Here is a 22,448-nt window from a genome sequence, read left to right as displayed (position 1 = left end):
GATTGCTCACAGTGATCACATGGTACAGACTAGACCAATCACAGCTAATCATAACAATACTCACTGAATGAATCCGTTTCATTTAGTAAAAATGGTTGCTTATACCAATTAAATTAATTGTGGGTTAGTGTTTGGACAGAATGTCTCCACGCTAAAGTCGGACCTCCCTGTTCCTCTGGCATTTGCTGTTCCTTCAGTGCACTTGTATTCTGTGTGTTTGTTCGGTCTTGTAGCTGTTCTCCATGATTTCTTTCTTGCTGCACTCTAATTCCCTTAGAATTTCTGTCTGTGTATCCCTTTGTTTTCTGTTACTGTGGGTGCTCTCCACATCGTTGCTTCTTCGTTGTGCCTAATTCCTGATTGCTGTGTCTATCTCTTCCTGTGCTTTTGCCCAGCTTCCCCCACTCTCCTGTGCTTCACTCTTGTTCCCTGCATACCCCCCTTAGTGTCTCTTCTTAGCTTGCTGCCATAGTCTTTCCTTGGTACCTTTTTGTCCAATGTGTATCCCGAGTCCTTCCAGGGTGCTGTTTGCTAGCACTGTGCCTGCATGGGTGTGTTGGAGAGCCACAATCTGGGGGCTGCCTCGCAGTGCAACATCCACACCTCCAGTGGCTCTGGAGAAGACCAGGCGGCTCCTTAGATCCTGCAACTCTGACACGCCTCTATCCCCATCTTCTAGGACCGGTAATCTGGCACACATGTTTAGTCATTCCTACTGCCCGGCTAGACAGTTTTACAGTCCCAGGTGTTCCAATCCTCAGATTGTGAAACTCCCCAGAGTAGTACAGTGTTACTATGGTAACCCTGTATTGCTCTGGTCACAGTGTGTAATAAAAAAAAATGAAAAAACAATTATTAAAAAAGGTTTTGTTTTTTACATACTGTCACCAGTCAGTGTCCTTGATCACCGCCACACCAGTTATATGATGGTGATGTGAACAAAAACATTTTTTTTTTTTTTTTTTTTTTACATTTCTTTCTTTTCCCAAAAATTGTTACAAAAAATTACAACGTTAAAAAACTCACCATGACTCTTACTAAATACCTTGGACTGTCTACTTTCCAAAAAGGGGTAATTTGGGGGATTGTTTGTACTCAAGAGATGAGGGCGTAATTATATATATATATATAATATATTGTAAAGGACTAGCGTCAAATGTAGAGCTGTAGGGACACCGCCACTCGCTGGTTCTTCTTTTTAAGGGCTTTGTTTGCCCATTTTTATTAAAAGCAAGTTCAAACAGACATAGGTTTACCTCGCAGGGGTTTTCAGCATTCCTTTTTCCCATCAACAAAATGACATTCAGGCTAGTTGGCTCTCACTCGCAGCACTGCTCTGGCCTTACACTCCAGGCCCTTGTCTGTCTCGTACAGACTGTTTCACCAACCACTTTGGTGCATATAGCTAGCAGTCTCTTGCTGCACTGGCTCCCACGTGGAGCCCTCCTCACTCCTGGTACTCAGACTTCCTAACTGCCGGGGTGGAGCCCAGAACCATGGTCAGGTTACTACTAAAAGCCCAGCACACACCTGACCAATCAGTATGCTGGCTGTTCTCAAAATCAGGACCCAGGACTTCGGATTTCATCCCAACCGGATCTCTCAGAAATCCCAGAGCTCCAGGTCCCAAAGTGGACTTTGCAAAACACTGAGGAAACTGAAAGGTCAGTTTCCTCTTCATGTTACAAGCTCCCTGGAGCCCCTCAACCCATCCAGTTGAGAATTCTGGGTCACAACCTCCTTCTAGACCCTGGCAGGGCAACGCTCTGCCACATATCCTCCCCCCCCTGTTTCGACCCTGGAGGGGGTGTAACACACCAGCCAAACCTCTTCAAATTGGCACCTCTGTGCCAGCTATCACCCACAAGGGCCACACCCAGTCTTATCAGGTGACTCTCACGTGTCCCCCTGCTACACTGACTTGGGTACTGCAAAGATACCCGTTCCTTTTTACGGGTGCACTTCCAAAAACGCCATCTGCTCATTTTCTTTGGGGCCATACCTTCAAACACTTTAACATTAGGGGATTTACTAAGATCTTTGGGAATATTTTTTCCCAACCTTTTTCTCTTTACTTCTAAAAGTGGTCACATTTTTAAACACCTTTTTATCCGCAAGTGTGGACACTTTTATTTGGGAATTAAACTTTTTTTAATGACACCTTGTTAAGCTTTGGGCCAATGTCCTAAGAGCTTTTGCTCTTGCAACTTGGGAGGTTCCTGGACCTCTGGAAATTTTTTCCAGAATTACACTCCTGAACCTGTATAGGGCCTATTTCTACTGGACCTATTCCCTCTTCTCTGTCTGTCATACCATTATTCATCTTCCTGTATTTTTTAAGATTAACAGCAACCATGTCACCTTGACCATCAGGTCTACCCTTATTTTTGTTGTTACCCATGGTAACCGAAACATTTACCAGTGCGTTGCAGTTTTCCTCACTGTCCGAAATATCACCACATTTATCATAACTCATCTCACCAGTGTTCTGCAAGGCAGTGTCTGAAGGAGAATCGCACAAAGTGGAGTTGTTGTCTACCATGGCAATGTCACTAACCCTCAACTCCACTGCCACATGATCCTCTTCCAGTAACTGTCCTGATACCTAATCATCATCATCCAATTTCACCTTTTGGGTTGATGACCCCAACCACATCACATATACTTGTGCCCTCTGGCACTTCCGCCTAGATCTCTGTCCTGTCCAACAGTACCCCAGAGTGCCTCTCATACACAACCTCCATATGAAGCAATCCAGCACACTGTGAGACAACTTTCCACATTAACAATAATCACATTAAACGCTAACAACTATGGCAATCTCTGCATTGTACAGCCTGTAATATCCAGCTCCATTTATGTATACCCCGTGGTACAAGTTCTCCAAACGCAGGAGAGGATGGCAGGATATACACCAGCTGTACATTCCAACATTCTTATATTTCTCTCAGCATATCTGTCATACAAAGGTAGTGTGATTCCACACCGAAGACCTTCCTGGGGTTCTTCATGTCCCTAGGGATGTGGAAAGACTAATTTAGAGGTGGCGCTTCTTAAATGGGCTTCCTCCCCACTGGAGGTATCCAATGCAATAACCTGGTGCTCTCCTAGAGCGCAGCCAGGTGCGGGAGTCACCACAAAACTCTCAGGCTCAGTGCCAATGTTCTGTTCCTGGTCTTCTCTATGGATAACATTCGTTTGGTATACCACACCAATAACTCCTTTATGGGTTGTGGACACAACCTCTGCTATGTACTCAATCTCTCTTGGCCCTTCCATCTCCTGAGGAATATCCTCTGCAACAGCAGGAAGTGAGCCCTGGTCCAGAAGCTGCCCTGCATTCCCTCCATTTAGCACAGCATAAATGGTGTCCGCTCCATTGTTACACACTGAGACTTCTTTTAATAAAGCCAACAGACTTGTTGCCCATCTGTCCCAGTCTATCTTCTCTGTGCTTCCATCAGAGGTACTACGCAGTACTTCATCACCTGCTCTAGGAGGTACTTGGGATTCTGCAGCGCAAACAGTACCTTTGTCCATTTTATATAAATCACATTTTGACAACATGCTTTCACTCTTTGACCCCTTTCACACTGCCATCGTTTTTCAGGCGCTACAGCGCTAAAAATAGCACCTGAAAAAACCAGCAACTTCTCTATCATCAGCATTCATAAATGTTGCAGGGTTATACGCTTGATCAGGCTGTTTATGATCATAATGCACAGCACCCTGTGTGCCGCTCAGCACACCACCCTTCCTTTCCAAAGGGAGTCTCTTGCCCACTAGGGCGGCTCCCCAGTTGTCCTGGGAAACCACGTGCCTCTCCACTGCGGGCTCCTGGGAGGTTTCCCTGGTTTACCTTAGGTGCATACAGAGTCCATATGTCCTTTTCAGTCCTTGACCTTGCTGCAAGCTGGGTTTTAACCTGTGTCTCCCCACTGCTCTGGGTAGCACACTGCAGCAAGTCCATTTTTACACCTTCTGCGGATCTCCCCACCGGTCACACTGCCACTTCACTGGGATCAGTCCCACAAACCGCAACAGTCTTACCATATCCTGCAGCAGATAACTTTGGCTTCAGTTGAGTGCGCTGTCTCACAGATGCATCCTCACAAGCTACTGCTACTGTTGTCACAGGGTGACATTGCAGCCTTTCCAGACTCTCCAGTGGTGTTCCAGTACCTTGGGCAAGTAAAGATACTATGCCCTAATTGACCACATTCATTGCATGGTACTTGGTGATTTTCTCCTGTTGCTAAGGGAGATGGCACTCTCCCAACTGCACTTTGCTGGCTCTCCCAAACCCATAGACTTCTCTCTCTATGAAGCGGCATTGCTTTAAACTTGCCATGATCCTCTGTAGGCAATATCTTTGTCTTGCAGGCCACCGACCTGACATCATAGGTGTTGCTATGGGCAACTGCACTCCTTTCATCTGCTTTCCATTTTAGGCCTCTGCACCTTGATAGCTACTTGCACCAGCGTTGCCAGGGGCAACAACACTCCTCTCCCAGGTATGAGCATCCAGCCGCTCTCTCCTTACACTAAGGGTTGGGTTGCTCTCCTCTTTAACTTGGTTCAGTGCTGCCAGGTGCCGCTTGCACCAATCCACTGCAGACTCTGACTTTGGTGGACTCGCCATACTCGCAGTCACCTGTGCACTCATTGCACCAGTGTTGCTAGGGACAACACCAGTCCTCCTTCTCCTAGGCAAACTCTGTTCAGGCATGTATGGTGCTTATTCAGGTGGTAACAACCCCTCTAGCCACAGAGCTCTATCTATCATCTCAGCCATCCTTGCTTCTTTGAGGAGCTTTGAGTGCCCCATACTCAGTCACTCCAGAACGACTTTGTAGTGCAGCAAAAAAAATATTTTTTTAGAGCACTGTCTCTTTAAAGCAGGTTGCTTTTCTCTTGCAGGTTCTCACCTGTACTCACAGATTGTGCAGTCTCATGCACTAAACACACAGTTCAAATCACAGAGGAAATCGCTTGTTTGCAGGGATCTTGGATTGTGCCCAAAGCACTTCTCCACCATAATGTAAAGTTGGGGGTTGTTTAGCTCTCATAGTAGATGCTTTTGCCAGTGATTCAAACCAGTCAGGAACTGTATTTTAGGGCATGGTAGCCCATTTTTTTTAAAAGCAAGTTCAAACAAACATAGGTTTCCCTCGCAGGGGTTTTCAGCATTCCTTTTTCCATCAACAAAATGACATTCAGGGTAGTTGGCTCTCACTTGCAGCACTGCTGCTCTGGCCGTATTCTCCAGGCTCTTGGCTGTCTCATACAGACTTTTTCACCAACCACCTTGGTGCATATAGCTAGCAGCCTCTTGCTGCACTGTTTCCCACGTGGAGCCCTTCTGACTCCTGGTACTCAGACTTCCTATCTGCCGGGGTGGAGCCCAGAACTATGGTCAGGTTACTACTAAAAGCCCAGCACACACCTGACCAATCAGTATGCTGGCTGAGAATTCTGGGTCACAGCCTCCTTCTAGACCCTGGCAGGGCATTGCGCTATGTACAACCCTCAAATTTTTGTAAATATTTTATTATACCTTTTCATGTGACAACACTAAAGAAATTACACTTTGCTACAATGGAAAGTAGTGAGTGTACAGCTTGTATAACAGTGTAAATTCGGGCCCAATTAGCCATTTTCTCTCCCTGGTGTCCTGTGACTCGTTAGTGTTACAAGGTCTTAGGTGAGAATGGGGAGCAGTCGTGTTAAATTTGGTGTTTTTACTCTCACTCTTTCATACTGGTCACTGGAAGTTCAATATGGCACCTCATGGCAAAGAACTATCTGAGGATCTGAAAAAAAGAATTGTTGATCTACATAAAGATGGCCTGGGATATACGAAGATTGCCAAGACCCTGAAATTGAGCTTCAGCATGTTGACCAAGGCTATACAGCAGTTTAACAGGACAGGTTCCACTCAGAACAGGCCTCGACATGGTCGACCAAAGAAGTTGAGTGCACAAGCTCAGCGTCATATTCAGAGGTTGTCTTTGGGAAATAGACGTATGAGTGCTGCCAGCATTGCAGCAGAGGTTGAAGGGATGGGGGGGGACAGCCTGTCAACGCTCAGACTATATGCCGCACACTGCATCAAATTTGTCTGCATTGCTGTCCCAGAAGGAAGCCCCTTCTAAAAATGATGCACTAGAAAGCCCACAAACAGTTTGCTGAAGACAAGCAGACTAAGGACATGGATTACTGGAACCATGTCCTGTGGTCTGATGAGACCAAAATAAACTTATTTGGTTCAGATGGTGTCAAGCGTGTATGGCGGCAACCAGGTGAGGAGTACAAAGACAAATGTGTCTTGCCTACAGTCAAGCATGGTGGTGGGAGTGTCATGGTCTGGGGCTGCATGAGTGCTGCTGGCACTGGGGAGCTACAGTTCATTGAGGGAACCATGAATGCCAACATGTACTGTGACATACTGAAGCGGAGCATGATCCCCTCCCTTCAGAGACTGGGCCGCAGGGCAGTATAACAACATAACAACCCCAAACACACCTCCAAGATAACCACTGCCTTGCTAAAGAAACTGAGGGTAAAGGTGATGGACTGGCCAAGCATGTCTCCAGACCTAAACCCTATTGAGCACCTGTGAGGCATCCTCCAACAGAAGGTGGAGGAGCACAAGGACTCTAACATCCACCAGCTCCGTGATGTCGTCATGGAGGAGTGGAAGTGGACTCCAGTGGCAACCTGTGTGAAGCTCTGGTGAACTCCATGCCCAAGAGGGTTAAGGCAGTGCTGGAAAATAATGGTGGCCACACAAAATATTGCCACTTTGTGCCCAATTTGGACATTTTCACTTGGGGATGTACTCACTTTTGTTTCCAGCGGTTTATACATTAATGGCTGTGTGTTGAGTTATTTTGAGGGGACAGCAAATTTACACTGTTATACAAGCTGTACATTTACTACTTTACTTTGTGGCAAAGTGTCATTTCTTCAGTGCTGTCACATTAAAAGATATAATAAAATATTCACAAAAATGTGAGGGATGTACTCACTTTTGTGAGATACTGTGTGTATGTATGTATATATCTCTATCTTCTTTTATCTCTCTATCTTATATAAATTTCCTACAGACTAAATAATAAACACTTACTTGGGTTATTTTTTTTCAAAGAAATGTAGAAGAATGCATTTTGGCCTAAATTTATGAAGAAATAATATTTATTTGCAAAATGTTATAACTGAAACAAAGAAAACTGTTTTTTTTTTCAATATTTTTTGTTTATTTAGCAAAAAATAAAAAACCCAGTGGTGATTAAATACCACCAAAAGAAAGCACTATTTGTGTGAAAAAATTTTGAGAAATTTCATATGGTTACGTCGTTGCATGACAGCGCAATAGTCATTCAAATTGTGACAGTGCTGAAAGATGAAAAACTGGCCTGGGCAGGAAGGGGGTGAAATTGCCCGGTATTGAAGTGATTAAGACAAGAGTGAGATCCAAATTTGTTAAAGGTTTGCAGTGTAGCAGCCAGGGAGGACTTGGCATCATTTAGATACAGTAACACATCAGCATATAATGATAGTTTGTCCTCCAATGCCTCAACACACAGACCACATATATGTGGGTTGATACAAGCAAGGCTAGCCAGAGATTTCATGACTTGAGCAAAAAAAAAAAACCCAGGGGCAGGGGACATCCCTATCTTGGACCCCTGTTTAGGGAAAAGGGAGTCGAGAGGGTATTGTTGGCAAAGATCCTGGCTGCAGGGCCCAAATAGAGAAGCTTAATTCACTGGATAAAGTTGGGTCCAAAACCAAATTTAGATAAGGTTGCCCAAAGAAATGGCCACACTATTGAGTCAAATGTCATTTCGGCATCCAGTGAGGTAACAACCCTGGTGCCAATAGTGTCATGTTGAACCGAGCAAAATCACTTTCTTTTCTCCAAGATAGACCCAGATTGGTTTTTATGCACAGGGGTGGTAATAACCAAGTTCAAACTAGTAGCCAGGACCTTTGCCAAGTTTTTGGCTCCACCATTCAAAAGGGAGGAGGAACAACTATCACACATCACCTCTTCCTGGTTTACGAATTACCACTCCATTATATTTGTAAAGCATGTGTGAGTGTTGCACAACATAATGCACATAGTATTCCGCTGGAAGTCCATCTGCTTCCAAAGTTTTACCAGATTAGATAGATGTAATTGTATGGAGAAACTCATCCTGAGTGATATATGCCTATAGCTCAGCGCATTTTACAGGAGAGAGAGAGAGTGGGCAGCAAAATATCAAGTAAGTGTCTAGGTTGTCAGCAAGTAGGCTACTGTAGTGGTATAGAGGTTGCAATAAAATGAGGCAAACTGGTTATTAAGCATAGGACATAGGTTTAGCAACTGATTGCTTACTTGGTTATCTAGAGAGGACTCTCTACAATTGCATTTCTAATGGTGCAAAACAAGACGCTCTTTGTGGGAAGAATCCCATTTTATTTTTTATTTTTTTTCTCCAATCTGGTCTGGATGAGGGTTTGGCCGTGGGTACCATCTAGGATTAAGTCTCAGCTGTAAGGATTCTTCTTCAGAGACCACTTGCCTCTTGAACCTGTTAGGGATATTCATCTCTCTATTCTCAGGGATATTCCCCTCTTTGGCCTTTTTTTTTGTCTTCATCGCTTCTACAAAGTGAGTTTTTGAGTTGGTAACCTTAACTTGTACTACACGAGAACAAGGTGGTTTTGAGGTCCAATACCTCTTTTTTATTTCCAGGGTGGTTTCTTTTTTTTTTCATCTTAACCAAGGCATTGTTATATCATCTCTGTCCTGCTCCTAAACATCCTAAGGGGATTTTCCCTTCTTTGTCTGGATGTGTTACATGCTGTTAAGCCGGCCAAAGATGGTGCGATTTTCTTTCCTGCAGCCACAGATTGAGCTAAGAACAGTGATTATTGCTAGCAGAAAAATTTTTTGGGAAAATCCGACAGGCTGGTTGTACCCAATATGTTCAGGTATGTACCTGAATACTCATCCGGTGTCCTGTAATGTACTCCAAGAAAAAGATTTCACGTTAAGTTAAAAAAAAATGTTTTTTTTTTTGGCACTTGCACATCTGGGTATGCCCATATTTATTTGAAGCAAAATATTGGAAATTAATTGTAGAAAATGGCTTCTTGTCCTTTTTTGTAGCTTATATTTCCTTGCAGAATTTGTTTTATTTATACACATACAGTATTTTCATATAAATACACAAAACAAGATGTTAGGTTTTTTTTTTTCTTTTCTTTTAAACCCACACTAACACCGGCATTGGTGTGAACTGGCGCCATTGAAAACCAAACTTACTTTTTTTTCTAGTGTGTTGGAAAAAAAAGGGTTTGTTACATTTTATTACAGCACTTTGCAGTGTTATGCAGTGGTCATTGTAAGCATAAAAGTAAAAAAAAGCAAATAAAAAAAAAAAACAATCCTGCACAACATTTGTTAAAAACACATCATAAAATCATATATTAATGCATTATGCACATATAAATGTATGACCTTATGTGTGAAACTTAAGCTACCTCTGTTTTTCATATCACTAAGATAATTATAAATGTATCTAATAGGTTTCATGAGTCAGTACAAAGTCTGATCAGTAACTTATAGAAACCAATGAATTTTAGGCTTAGTGATGTTGGATTATGTAAAGATTTGGTTGGAAATGGATAAACAGGTGATGTTTGAAAAATGCACTCAGAAGTTTGAAGGGATATGGAGAAAATGGATAGATGCATCACGTTCTAATTTTAATTTAAACCCATAATTAAGATTGGGTATTTTTTTTAGAGGTAGGGGAAGGCCTGTCGAAGAAAAAAAGTTTTCTTATTAACTATCTGTTCCAGGGTATTTCAGGATTTTTTTTTTTATAACGGAATAATTTGGGAAAATTAGATGATGATGTATCAAATATACCAATGCTGATACTGTTTGGAATGGTGATTTAAACTTGGTTTAAATGTTTTTTTATTGGTTGCTTTTTGTTTATTTGTTATAAAATCTGGAAAAAAAAAAAAAAAAAATTTGCTTGGTATGGGTTACTGCGCTGTGTACATTGGTCATCGCTAGCTGTGTGTACATTACACCGTGTGAGTCATTTTATGACTTGTGTTTTTTTTTTTCCTAACAGGTTCTGTATTCACATGCCTTACAATAGCTCTTGGATTTTACCGTTTGTGGATGTAACACCTGCCAATCTGTTAAACTTTTATACATCATAATCCACTGTGTTATTTTAAAAACAAATGAGATATGATGGATTCAGTGTCAACCAAGTATTTATTTTGAAACGCAGCTGCATAACCAAAGAGTGAGAAACGACCACATACCTAATTTCACAACAAGATATTATATTTAGTCAAGTGAATGTTTTTCCGTCCATTCAATAAAAAAAAAGTGTCATACCAACAAATTTTTTATTTCCAGAAATAGAAATGCTGTCAAAACATTTTTTAAGAGTAAATGTGTGTTTTCTGTTCTTTTCAGTAATGGAATGCTTACTAACTATAAGCTGTTAAAGGAGTTGTAAAGTCTTGAGGTTTTTCACCTTAATGCATTCTATGCATTAAGGTGAATAATGCATAGAGCCTTCCTTTTACTTGCCTGAACCCGATCGTTTCAGCGTTGAGAACAAGCCCAGCAGCTCCAGCTGTTGTCTTTGGTCCTCATTGGATAGATTAATAGCTCCTGCTGCTGTCAATCAAATCCAGTAATACGGGAACTGGGAGACGGGTCGAGTCTTTCTGTCTTTGTCAATGGATGCAGCATCAGGACTCGGTAGTGCGCCCGCACGGGTGCCCCCATGGAAATCGGTTCTCCATGGGGGCACTCTCTGAAGAGGGGAAGCCAGGAGCGCCGTCGGGGGACCCCAGAAAAGGAGGATCGAGGCTGCTCTGTGCAAAACCCCTGCACAGAGCAGGTAAGTATGACATATTTGTTATTTAAAAAATGAAAAGCAAACTTTTCTTTATCATACATCATGGGACACAGAGCCTTAAGTAATTAATGGGTTATGGGCCACCTTCAGGTGTTGACACTGGTATACCCAATCAAGGAAGTTCACTCCCTATATAACCCCTCCTCCTTCCAGGAGCACATCAGTTTTTTCGCCAGTGTCTAAGGTGTTGGCCACAAGTGAAGATGTGCTCTGAGGAGCTCCAGGAGGGATCCATGCTGGATTTAAAAAACCTCCACAACCGGATCCATCCATGCCACTGTGGCCACAGGATGGTACCCGGCCTCGCATAAGAAGAACAAGGTTTTGCCTGTAACGCTTCTCTTTGAGGGCTGGACCCTAGGAACCAGGATTCTTTTTGGTCTTGATACATTACCTAAAGTTGTCCTGAGGGGTGCTATACAGGTCCGTGTGTGTGTGTGTGTGTGTGTGTGTGTATGTATGTATATATATATACACAGTCAGGTCCATAAAGATTGGGACATCGACACAATTCTAATCTTTTTAGCACTATACACCACCACAATGGATTTGAAATGAAACGAACAAGATGTGATTTAACTGTAGACTTTCAGCTTTAATTTGAGGGTATTTACATCCAAATCAGGTGAACGGTGTAGGAATTACAACAGTTTGTATACGTGCCTCCCACTTTTTAAGGGACCAAAAGTAATGGGTGTGTGTTATTCCCTCATTATCCCATTTACAAGGAGTAGATAAAAGGTCCAAAATTAATTTCAAGTGTGCTATTTGCATTTGGAATCTGTTGCTGTCAACTCTCCTCTAGAGGAAGTATATTACACTTACCGTGTATGATGCCTGGTACAAATCTCTTACAGAGATGGTTCGTGCCTCTTTCAAGCTACCTCTAGTAGAGTCAGCTGATAGTTCTGTTTTTTTCTTAGGTTCCTTAAAACCTTCACTGCCTTTTTCATGCGTTTCCTGTACATGTACAGATCCACGCAGAAATTCAACAGATCCATTCTAAATCTAAAAGAATCGATATCAGTTCCTAAGGATCCGCTCCTTTCTATGGAGTCGATCAGGTCAGTAGTTTCTATCCTACAAGGGGGAAAATTTCTGGCGTCTAACGGCATCAGGGATGCACATCTGCATGTCCATATATTTCCCGCTCACCAAAGGTACTAACCCCACCTCTAGCCAGGTCAAGGGAACGGGGTTTAAACAGTCTTGGCATACCTAGACAATCTATTGCTAATAGACCAATCGGTGTTCGGAGTAAGGTGTATGCTTTACAACCAGTTACCTGGAAAAGTCTGGATGGCGTTCTCAACCTAGTGAAGTCTCCCTTAAAACTGCTAAAAAAGCTGGAGTATTTGGGTCTGATCATAGATACAGCCCAGAAAAAGGGTGTTCTTGCCCAGGCAAAAAACAACTCCATAAGAGAGATGGTGCGGATGGTCAGGTCAAAAGGAAATCCCTCCATTCACCTTTGCATGAGGTTGTTAGAAAGGATGGTGGCTTCATTCAAAGCAGTTCCTTATGCCCAGTTTCATTCAAGACTGTTGCAAAACAGTATTCTATCTGCTAACAAGACGATCCAAGCTTTGGACTTCCCAATGCGGCTGTCCCCAAGGGTGTCCCAAAGCCTCAATTAGTGGTTACTAACCAGAATCTGCTGAAAGGAAAATCCTTCAGACCTGTATCTGGAAAGTGGTAACGACAGATGCCAGCCTTTCAGGCTGGGGAGCAGTACTAAAGAAGACAACTGGAAGAGCCTTGCCCATCAACATCCTAAAGATTCGGGCAGTGCGTCTGGCTCTAAAGACCTGGACTTCCAGGTTAAGGGATTGTCCTGTCAGCATCCAATCCATCAATGCCACGGCTGTGGCCTATATCAATCACCAAGGGGGCACCAAGAGTCTCTCAGCACAGAGAGAGGTGAACCATATTCTAACCTGGGCAGAAAGGCACGGAATATTTCTATCGGCAGTCTTCATTCCAGGAATAGAGAATTGGCAGACAAACTACTTAAGTTGCCAGCAGTTATTCCCAGGGGAATGGTTTCTTCACCCCGACATATTTTCGGGCTGTTTGTCAAAGATGGGGGACTCTGGACGTAGATCTTCTCGCGTCCAGTTTAACATAAAGTTAGTCAACTTTGTGTCCACAACAAAAGATCCATTTGCATGCAGAACAGATGTGTTGCTGATACCGTGGGATCAGCTTTCACTGATCTATGCATTTGCCTCTATTCAATTGCTGTCTCGACTTCTTTGCAGGATCAAGCTGGAAAGAAAACTGGTAATTCTGGCAACACCAGCATGGCCCAGAAGGTCATGGTATGCAGAACTCGTAAAGATAGCAGTGGAGGATCCATGGTCCCTCCCACTAAGGCCAGACCTGCTCTCACAGTGGCCGATATTCCATCCTACTTTACGAACGCTAAATTTAACGGCCTGGCTATTGAAACCCACATTCTGAGGAAACGTGGGCTTTCCAGGTCAGTTATCTCTACTTTGATTAATACAAGGAAACCAACTTCCAGAACTATACATTATAGAATCTGGAAGGCTTATGTTTCCTGGTGTGAATCCAAGGGTTGACACCCTTGGAGATATATCATAGGCAGAATTCTTGCCTTTCTACAATTAGGCGTAGAGATGAAGTTGGCCTTGAGTACTATTAAGGGCCAAGTCTCAGCCTTATCGATTTTATTTCAAAAACCACATTCTTAGTCCAGCGTTTTATACAAAGTGTGATGCGGATTAGTCCACCAGTTAAATCACCTTTAAGCCCTTGGGACTTGAATTTAGTTTTGTCAGTGTTACAAAAACAGCCATTTGAACCGATACAGCATATTCCCTTCTGACAAGGAAGCTGGTATTTTTGGTTGCTATATCCTCAGCAAGGAGGTTTTCGGAATTGGCTGCTCTTTCTTGTAAAGAGCCATATTTGATTATTCATGAGGACAGTGTGGTGTTACACTCTCGTCCAGGCTTTTGCCAAAAGTGGTTTCAGGTTTTCACCTGAACCAAGATATTGTCCTGCCATCATTTTTTCCAAAATCATGTTCCAGGGAAGTAAAGTCACTACATTGTCTTGATGTGGTGAGAGAAGTGAGAATTTATTTAAAGACAACTGCTCAGATTCTTAAGACTGATGTCTTATGTATTCTGCCAGAGCGTCCTAAGAAGGGACAGGCCAGGTTGAAATCCACTGTCGCTAAGTGGATTTGACAAGTTATAATTCAAACTTATAATTAAAGGGTAAGATTCCCCCTTTTCAAGTTAAGGCGCACTCTACCAAGGTGGTTAGTGCTTCTTGGGCAGTGCGTCACCAGGCCTCCATGGTTCAGATCTGTAAGGCCGCAACTTGGTCTTCAGTGCATACATTCACAAAAATGTTATCAGGTGGATACTACTGCCTGCAGTATGCTGCAGGCAGTAGTATAAGTCCTCAAGTCTAGGGGTACCCTGCGGGTTGTCTTTTCCTCCCCTCAAGTAGCATTGCTATGGGATGTCCCATTAAGTAATTATTTAAGGCTCTGTGTCCCATGATGTACAATAAAGAAAATATGATTTTTATTACAGCTTACCTGTAAAATCCTTTTCTGGAGTACATCATGGGACACAGAGGAACCCTCCCCTCTTTTGAGATTTAAGTATATTGCTTTGCTACAAAAACTGATGTGCTCCTGAAAGGAGGAGGGGTTATATAGGGAATGAACTTCCTTGATTGGGTATACCAGTGTCAACACCTGAAGGTGGCCCATAACCCATTAGGTTATTACTTAAGGCTCTGTGTCCCATGATGTACTCCAAGAAAAGGATTTTACAGCTAAACTGTAATAAAAATCCTATTTTTGCAATTACTTTAAGATGCTATAGCATACTTGGGGCTCCTCCTAATACTAGTTTCCATGTTTCGTCCTTAACCCTTTTTGTACCGGGGTACACTTTTAAACAGTGGATTAGCGGCCTGTTTACAAAGTACAGTTAAAAATGGCACTTGATAAATAACCATTGGGCGGATGATTTACCTGCTAATTGCTGAGTACTGAGCCATTAGTGGACAGCTCGGTACACAGAGATTGCTGTAATTGGTCATCATAGCAGTCACATGCTGTGATGATCTCTCTGCAATAGAGGACGAGTGTAGTAATCTGTGTATAGAGAATGCATGAATGGCTAGGTAGCAGCAACTGCAGATCTATTCATTCAGTTTCAGTGAGATTGGGGTCACTTTTTAACCCTTTTCACCACTCCTCCTCTCCTATATCTAAATGCTGTCTTTGTATATGAACTGTATGTTAACATCTCATCTCCCTTGTCCTGTACATCTAAACCAGGGGTCTCAAGGTACTGGCCCGTGGGCTGGTTACAAATGGCCCGCAGGCAGGGCCAATCCTAGATGGGTGACAGCGGCTGGGAGCTTTCTCTCTCCGTGTCCTCTCCCCCGCATGCTGCTCCAGCCCAGCGCAACACAACACAGGAGAGCGGAGGGAGGATCCTCCTATCACCCCGCCCACCTAGTTCTATCGAGAAGTGCCTGCTATCGAATAGTGCATGGGACGAACTGCACATGCACCATACGTAATACCACAACAGCTGATTTTACGATCAGCTGTTGTGTCGGCAAGACGGCGCCTGCACACAATAGCTGACTGAAGACATTTTTCAGTCAGGTTGTGCCGAGGCACGTTCATGTAGGAGAGGGGTAGAATTTAACATGAAGGGGGCAGATATTTTCATTGATGGCCAATGCTGCTCTAACATGAAGGGAGCAGATGTTTTCAAGGATGGCCACTGCTGCAAAAATGGGGGCAGAATTTTAAACGTTTAGCTAGCTAAATAGGCCCTCGAGGAAGAATGGCAGATAAAGATTTGTTTAGCAGATTTGTTTGGGCATCGTTATAAATTCCGCCCCCATCTTTGCAGCACTGGCCATCATTGAAAACATCCACGCCATTCATGTTAAATTCCGCCCCTCACCTACATGAACATTCCTCGGCAGTGGGAGGCACAATCTTATTGAAAAATGTCTTCAGTCGGCTATTGTGCGCTGGCGCCATCTCGTCGACACAACAGCTGATCGAAAAAGCTGTTGTGTTATTACTTACGGCGCATGCCTAGTTTGTCCCGGGCACTATTCGATAGCAGGCACTTCTCGACAGAACACCATCCCCGGATCCAGGGTCCTGCTAACACCTCAGGACGGAAGATTGTGGCGTTCTCAGGGTGCCCAGGCCTGTGATGAAGCCAGGACCTGACAGGAGGAGAGGACTCGGGAGGCAGAAGATCAGGCCACTAGCTGACTGCCAGGAGGAGAGGTAAGTGAGTCATCACACAGAGGCTGAGCAAAGTCCTTAGTTGCGTGACTGGGGTTGACATTTGTGAAGAGGGGGTATTTGTGGAGTGTATGTGTGGGGCGGGGGTGGTATTTGTGGAGTGTAAGGGGGGATATGTGTGGGGGGGGGGATTTTTGGAGTGTAGGGGTTAATGCTGGGGGTTAATAGTGCGTCGGCTGACACCAATGCTGTGGGGTTAATAGTGCATCCGCTGACACCAATGCTGGGGAAAAGGAAAGTTTGCATGCGGCCCCCATTGGATGTAAAAACTTGTCCTGTGGCCCCCTGATCTCTAAACATTACCCCCTTTATCTCCATCCTCCCACTGTGTGTGACCTGTACAATAATGTACCTATTGCACCGTTACCTTGCTCCTTGTCTGGACCTCTCAGAACCAGTATATTTCTTCTTTTGCAAAACAATGACATCACCTTAAGCCAGCCATAGATGGACCAATTTTCTTTAACCTGTGGTTGCAGGAAAGAAAATTGCTTGATTTCCCCCAATAACACAGTCAGTGTTGCTGGGGGAATCCTTCCTGCGGAGCTATTGTGTTCTCCCACCGGGGGGGGGGGGGAGCAGGAAGCTGTCCCGGCCGGAAATGTACACAGTGATTATTGCCAGCAGCTATAGCTGCTGGCAATAATCGTATGGAAAATCCAACATGCTGGTTGTACCCAAGTTGATCGATTTGATCAACTTGGGTACAATCAGCCTGAGCATACATGGTCCGAATCTCTGCCAGTCCCTGCTGAAACGGCCGAGATTCAAACTGTCCATAGCCGGTTTAAGAGTGTTTACTTTCCAAAATGGTAATTTTGGGGTTTTGCTATTGTCCTGCCATTTTTATTTGGTCTGTTTTTTAACATCAACTCAAGTTTGGTCCCTCTTCCATCATATAGTAAAAAAATCCAATGGTTACTAAATACCACCAAAAAAAAGCTAAATTTGTCTCAAAAACTTACTCTACTGCCAGTCTCCAATATGTCGCAGGGTGCAGTGGAGCCGAACTGTGCATGCGCGGAAATGACGTCACTTCCGCCGCAACAGAGGCAAATTTAAAAACCTCTATCTTTTACAAAAAAAATGACAGATGGTTCCAGGAACAGCACAGATTCCTGCTGCTGCTAAAGATCCGTTTTCTTCATCTGCTCCTTGCTGCTTTATTGATCCATAGTCCCTCTCCTGGTAAGTTATCTCTATGGCTTATCTTCTGCTTCACTCATAGAGGCCGCTGCTCAAGCAGGCAATCACAAGTCTATAAGGTAATTGATGTTTGGTAAGTAGTGAAGAGGAGTAAAAGAGTGCATTTCCACTAATACCATCTTGTTGGAACAGCCCTGCCAGATCATCAAGATCTTCACACTCCAAACGCAGTGACTGTTCAACGCATAACTCTTCAGGAATTAGACGGTCCAGAAGGAGTAGCTCAATATTGCCTTCCCATAGACTTAAATCACACCAGAGAAAGCCATCTTCAACACGTGGCAGTCTTCGCATGCACCCAGCAGCCAACGCATGCGAGGTCTGTGGGGCTCTGTCTCTCCTGGACAAGCTAGCTTGCCGAAAAATGCTTTGAAGAAACAACACGAGAAAAGGACACAGATGCAAGAGAAGTAACCAATATTACACGAGATTCAGTAAGGGAATCAATTATGCAGGTGGCTACTCCAGAAGTGGACAGACCAGACCCAAGCACATCCTCCGTCACTTCTCACTTCCTCTGACAATGAAGGATTAGAAGTAGTCACTGGCTTCGACTTTGCTCTATTAGACCCATTCACAAAATCAGTAAAAGAAGCGATCAGTTGAGAGGAGTCAAAGGAAGCACCGTGCTAGGCTCGGAAATATTTTCCACATTTGAAAAAAGAGACTTTTCCATTTATAGAGGAGCTGGAGGACCTAATAAGACGAATGGCAGAAGCCGGAAAAGAAAGCTAGCTTAAACAACAGACTAGCAAAATTACACCCACTAAAAGAACCAAATGTTAACCCTCTTATTTCAACACCAATAGTTGATGCATCTCGAATGCGCCTCGCCAGACACGTGACATTACCTATTGAAGATGCAGTAACCTTTAGAGATGCACTTGATCGGAAGATCGACCTTGACCTAAAACGATCATACTCTGCAGCAGGCGCTGCCTGTAGGCCAGCTATCGCACTAGTGGCAGTAGGAAGAGCAACCGGTAGCTGGTCCTCAAAGGCCGAGAAGCCGATCAGGAAAAGATAGTGTCCGCCTTGCAGGAACTCACTCTAGCCGGAGATTTAGTGGAGGAAGCTTCAGTAGACATAATCAGGACATCGGCAAGAGCCATGCTGGCCTCCGTGACATTAAGAAGGGCTCTGTGGTTGAAGCCATGGGTGGCGGATCCAGCCTCCAAAACAGACTGGTGTAAAATACCTTATGACTAACCAAATCTGTTTGCCGAAAAACTAGATTCGGCCATCTCAAAAGTCACCGGCGGTAAATCAGGCCTAATCCCATCCGACAGAAGGCGAAAGCAACAAAAAAATCAAGTGCTATACAGATGTAATCTACCTGAAAGGTATGGAGAAGTAAGGTCATACAGACCTGGAAAGAAGTTCAAGTGCAATCGGATTAATACCCAGTCTTCCTTTCTGCGACTACAAAAAACAAAACCCGCTAACACTGGAGATCAACAAAAATTATTTTGAAATCACGACCGTCCTACCTGCCACTGTAGGGGCCAGACTTAGGTTTTTTTGCGGGTTTGGATGGACTACATATAAGATCCATGGGCAATATCCACTATCTGCGGAGGCCACAAGTGGAGTTTCAAGAACAGTCCTCCCAGGGACCATTTTCAACCTACCAGACTTCCATCCTCTCTACAAAAGAGGAAAGTGTTGATCAAGTACGTGTTCAAATTGCTTTAAAAGCGTGCAATCGTGCAAGTTCTCATCAATCAAGGAGGAAGAGGTTTCTATTCTCCTCTTTTCCTCGTAAAAAAGAAAACGGGAGACCTACGCCCAGTCTTGGATTTAAAAAGGCTAAACTGGAGAAGTCGTGTCAAATCATTCAAAATGGAGAGCCTCCAATCCATCCTGATGGCAGTAAACAGAGATTGGAGATTGGATGCTGTCGATCGATTTTGTCAGATGCCTACTTGCATGTCCCCATACATCCGGTTTTTCAAAAATTCTTTTGCTTTGCGGTGAATCAACAACACTTCCAGTTCCAAAGCCTACCGTTCGGGATATCGAACATTCACAAAGGTCCTTCTTCCAGTCATAGCATACTTGAGAGCGAGAGGATTGAGGGTTTACCATTACCTCGACGATAACCTCTTATTGGCTGACAGCCAGCAGTCTCTCCTCCTCCAACCGAAAAATCTGTTATCCACACTACAGCAGTTCGGATGGCTAATAAATTAGAAGAGCAAGCTACAACCAACCCAATAGATGATCTTTCTGAGAGCAGAATTAAATACCAGAGCCAACAGAATGGAACTTCCCCAGGAAAAGATTAAAACCTCTAACTCACAAATTGAGGAAACTGATGGCGGCGGTTCACCTTCCAGTCAGGGCATGCATGAGTATTCTGGGGTCCATGTCAGCCACTTTCTCTATGATTCAGTGGGCACAGTGGCACATGGGAACATTCCAAAATTCATTCTTGATGCAGTGGGATGGAGTTTCAATGTGTCAGAAGATATATATTCACGAGACGGTGAAACAGTCGATATGGTGGTGGACTCTGACCTACAACCTAAAACATTATCGCCAAATTATTCCCCCTCAGCCAGAGATAATTACATTAGATGCCAGTCTAGACGGATGTGGAGCCCACTACCGGGACCATTCGGTTCAGGAACGTTGGCACTTCAGACAATAGGGGTAGTTTCAAACATTTTGGAACTGAGGGCTGCCTTCCAATCTCTCTCATAGCGTTTATTCCACTTATCAAGGGAAAGAGTGGCAGTAGCCTACATACAAAGACAAGGTGGAACCAGAAGTTGCACACTCATGAGGAAAGTACGACCAATTTTCGAATGGGCGCGACTATATTTGACGGATCTGAGAGCAGTTTACATTCCAGCAGCCCAGAACCGTTTGGCCAACGATCTGAGCAGAACCTTCATTTCAAACAACGAATGGTGCCTGAGTTCCCAAGCCTTCTCTCTTCTAACGCAGACCTGGGAAGTCCCCGACATTGACCTGGCAGCAACACAGATGAATGCCAAATGTTAACATTTCAGGCAAGAACGATATATCCAACAGCAGTGGGTGTAGACTGTCTACACCAGGGATATGCAATTAGCGGACCTCCAGCTGTTGCAGAACTACAATTTCCATGAGGCATAGCAAGACTCTGACAGCCACAAACATGACACCCAGAGGCAGAAGCATGATGGGACTTGTAGTTTTGCAATAGCTGGAGGTCCGCTAGTTGCATAACCCTGGTCTACACCATCCATGGAACTTCAGCCTGGGATATATTTTCCCTCCAGTTCCATTAATAGCGAGATTTCTAGCCAGACTTCAATGATCCACCTCCACAGTAATTGCAGTGATACCCTTCTGGCCAAGACGTCCATGGTTCACAACCATCCTACAGCTAAGCATAGAGGAACCATTTCCACTACCAGTAACACTAGACCTACTCTCTCACAAGGCCAATTCCTACATCCGGCTCTGGAAAAACTCCACCTGATGGCATGGAAATTGATAGGCTGCTAAGTCAGGGATGCTCAATCAAGGTGGTCGATTTTTTAAAACAGGCTAGGAAGAATTCAACTGATAACACCTACAAGAGAGTATGGGAGAGACTCGCCATATTTGCACAGCGGCAAGACTGGGACCCGCTAGTACCCACAGTTTCACAAATTCTGAAATTCCTATAATCAGGCTTAGATAAGGGCCTAAGCTCTGTTACACTGAAAGTTCAGGTATCTGCCCTGTCGGCAATGACGAGAATAAAATGGGCCTTAGATCCTCTCATCACTCTTTCTGAAGGCATGCCTAAAGATAAGACCACAAAGAAGCCGACCTTTCCTACTTGGAATCTCGCCACAGTGTTGGAGGCACTATCAAGCCCTCCTTTCCATCCCATCAAAGTAGTCTCCCTTTGGGATTTAATACTTAAAACGACCTTCTTTATTGCCATAACATCAGGCAAAAGGGTCTCTGAGATGCAAGCTTTACGGATGAAAGAACCTCATCTGATATTCTACCCAGACAGAATAGTTCTAAGATCAGTTCATTCCAAAAGTATCATCTGCTTTTCATTTCAATCAGGAAATAGGCCTGCCTCAATTCCTCGCTAGTCAAGGTGATCTACATCCTTTGGATATCAAAACCACTATTGCCTCATTCCTAATGGTTACCAGCCCAATTAGGAAGACGGAGAATCTTTTAATGATGCCGCATGGTCCAAAAAGAGGACAAGCAACATCGTCACGCACAATAGCCTCTTGGCTAATTAAAGCCATCAAGAAAGCTGCAGGGTCTTGGCAGAAACCATATGCAAGGCGGCTACTTGGTCAGCTAAACCGACGGTCACGTCACATTACAGAGTAGATCCCGTGCAATTGACGACAGTAGAATTTGGGACAGAAATTGTTCACGCAAATTCTTCTGTATCTTGTCAATAAATTAATACCTTATAAGCACCCACCAGTATAGCAAGTTATTTCCCAGTGTATGCTGCCATGATGCGACAGCAAAACAGAAATTTGTATATTCGCCTTTTCGTAATTTTCCTTTTCTGACGCATCTTATGGCAGCACACAGCTGCCCATCCATTTAAGGAGATAGATACAGAGAATGGGAAGGTGGGTCTCTCCAACTCTTATAGCTAACCAGTACTATCAGGTTGTGGGGGCGGAGTTACAACCCAGTGTGTGCTGCCATAAGATGGGTCGGAAAAGGAAAATCACAGAAAGGTGAGTATAAAATTTTCCGTTTTCTTTGCCTGCGTAAATTGGGCTCTTATTACAAGCAATTTTGTAAGTAAGCAGTGATCATGACATTCAGCAAACATTCTCTGCAGGACAAAATTCCAGGTTCATGTGTATTAAATGACAGTGTTTGGTGTCACATTTGCTGCTTAATAATTGGATCCAAAGTAAATATGATTATTTTTGTATGCTGTAAGTGTGTGTGTGTGTGTGTGTGTCAACAAGAAAAAGTACTTTGTATTGAGT

The 22,448-nt window shown here is 43.8% G+C and overlaps 1 protein-coding gene across 3 annotated transcripts in view; it reads left to right on the top strand.

The window, feature by feature from the left end:
* MCUR1 (mitochondrial calcium uniporter regulator 1) overlaps positions 1–10,463 on the top strand; it is an 81,943-nt gene extending 71,480 nt beyond the window's left edge. For all 3 annotated transcript variants that reach the window (XM_073631090.1, XM_073631089.1, XM_073631086.1), the window contains one exon: positions 10,143–10,463. In XM_073631090.1, the coding sequence (XP_073487191.1) occupies positions 10,143–10,198 (56 nt within the window). In that variant the 3' untranslated portion in view covers positions 10,199–10,463. The remainder of the gene's footprint in view (positions 1–10,142) is intronic.
* The last annotated feature ends 11,985 nt before the right edge of the window (positions 10,464–22,448 follow it).

The sequence above is a fragment of the Aquarana catesbeiana genome, linkage group LG05 (genome assembly GCF_042186555.1).
Source record: "Aquarana catesbeiana isolate 2022-GZ linkage group LG05, ASM4218655v1, whole genome shotgun sequence".
NCBI classification, from domain to species: domain Eukaryota; kingdom Metazoa; phylum Chordata; class Amphibia; order Anura; family Ranidae; genus Aquarana; species Aquarana catesbeiana.
The sequence above is the reverse complement of the archived record's forward strand: the minus strand, read 5'-3'. Positions and strand labels throughout refer to the sequence as shown.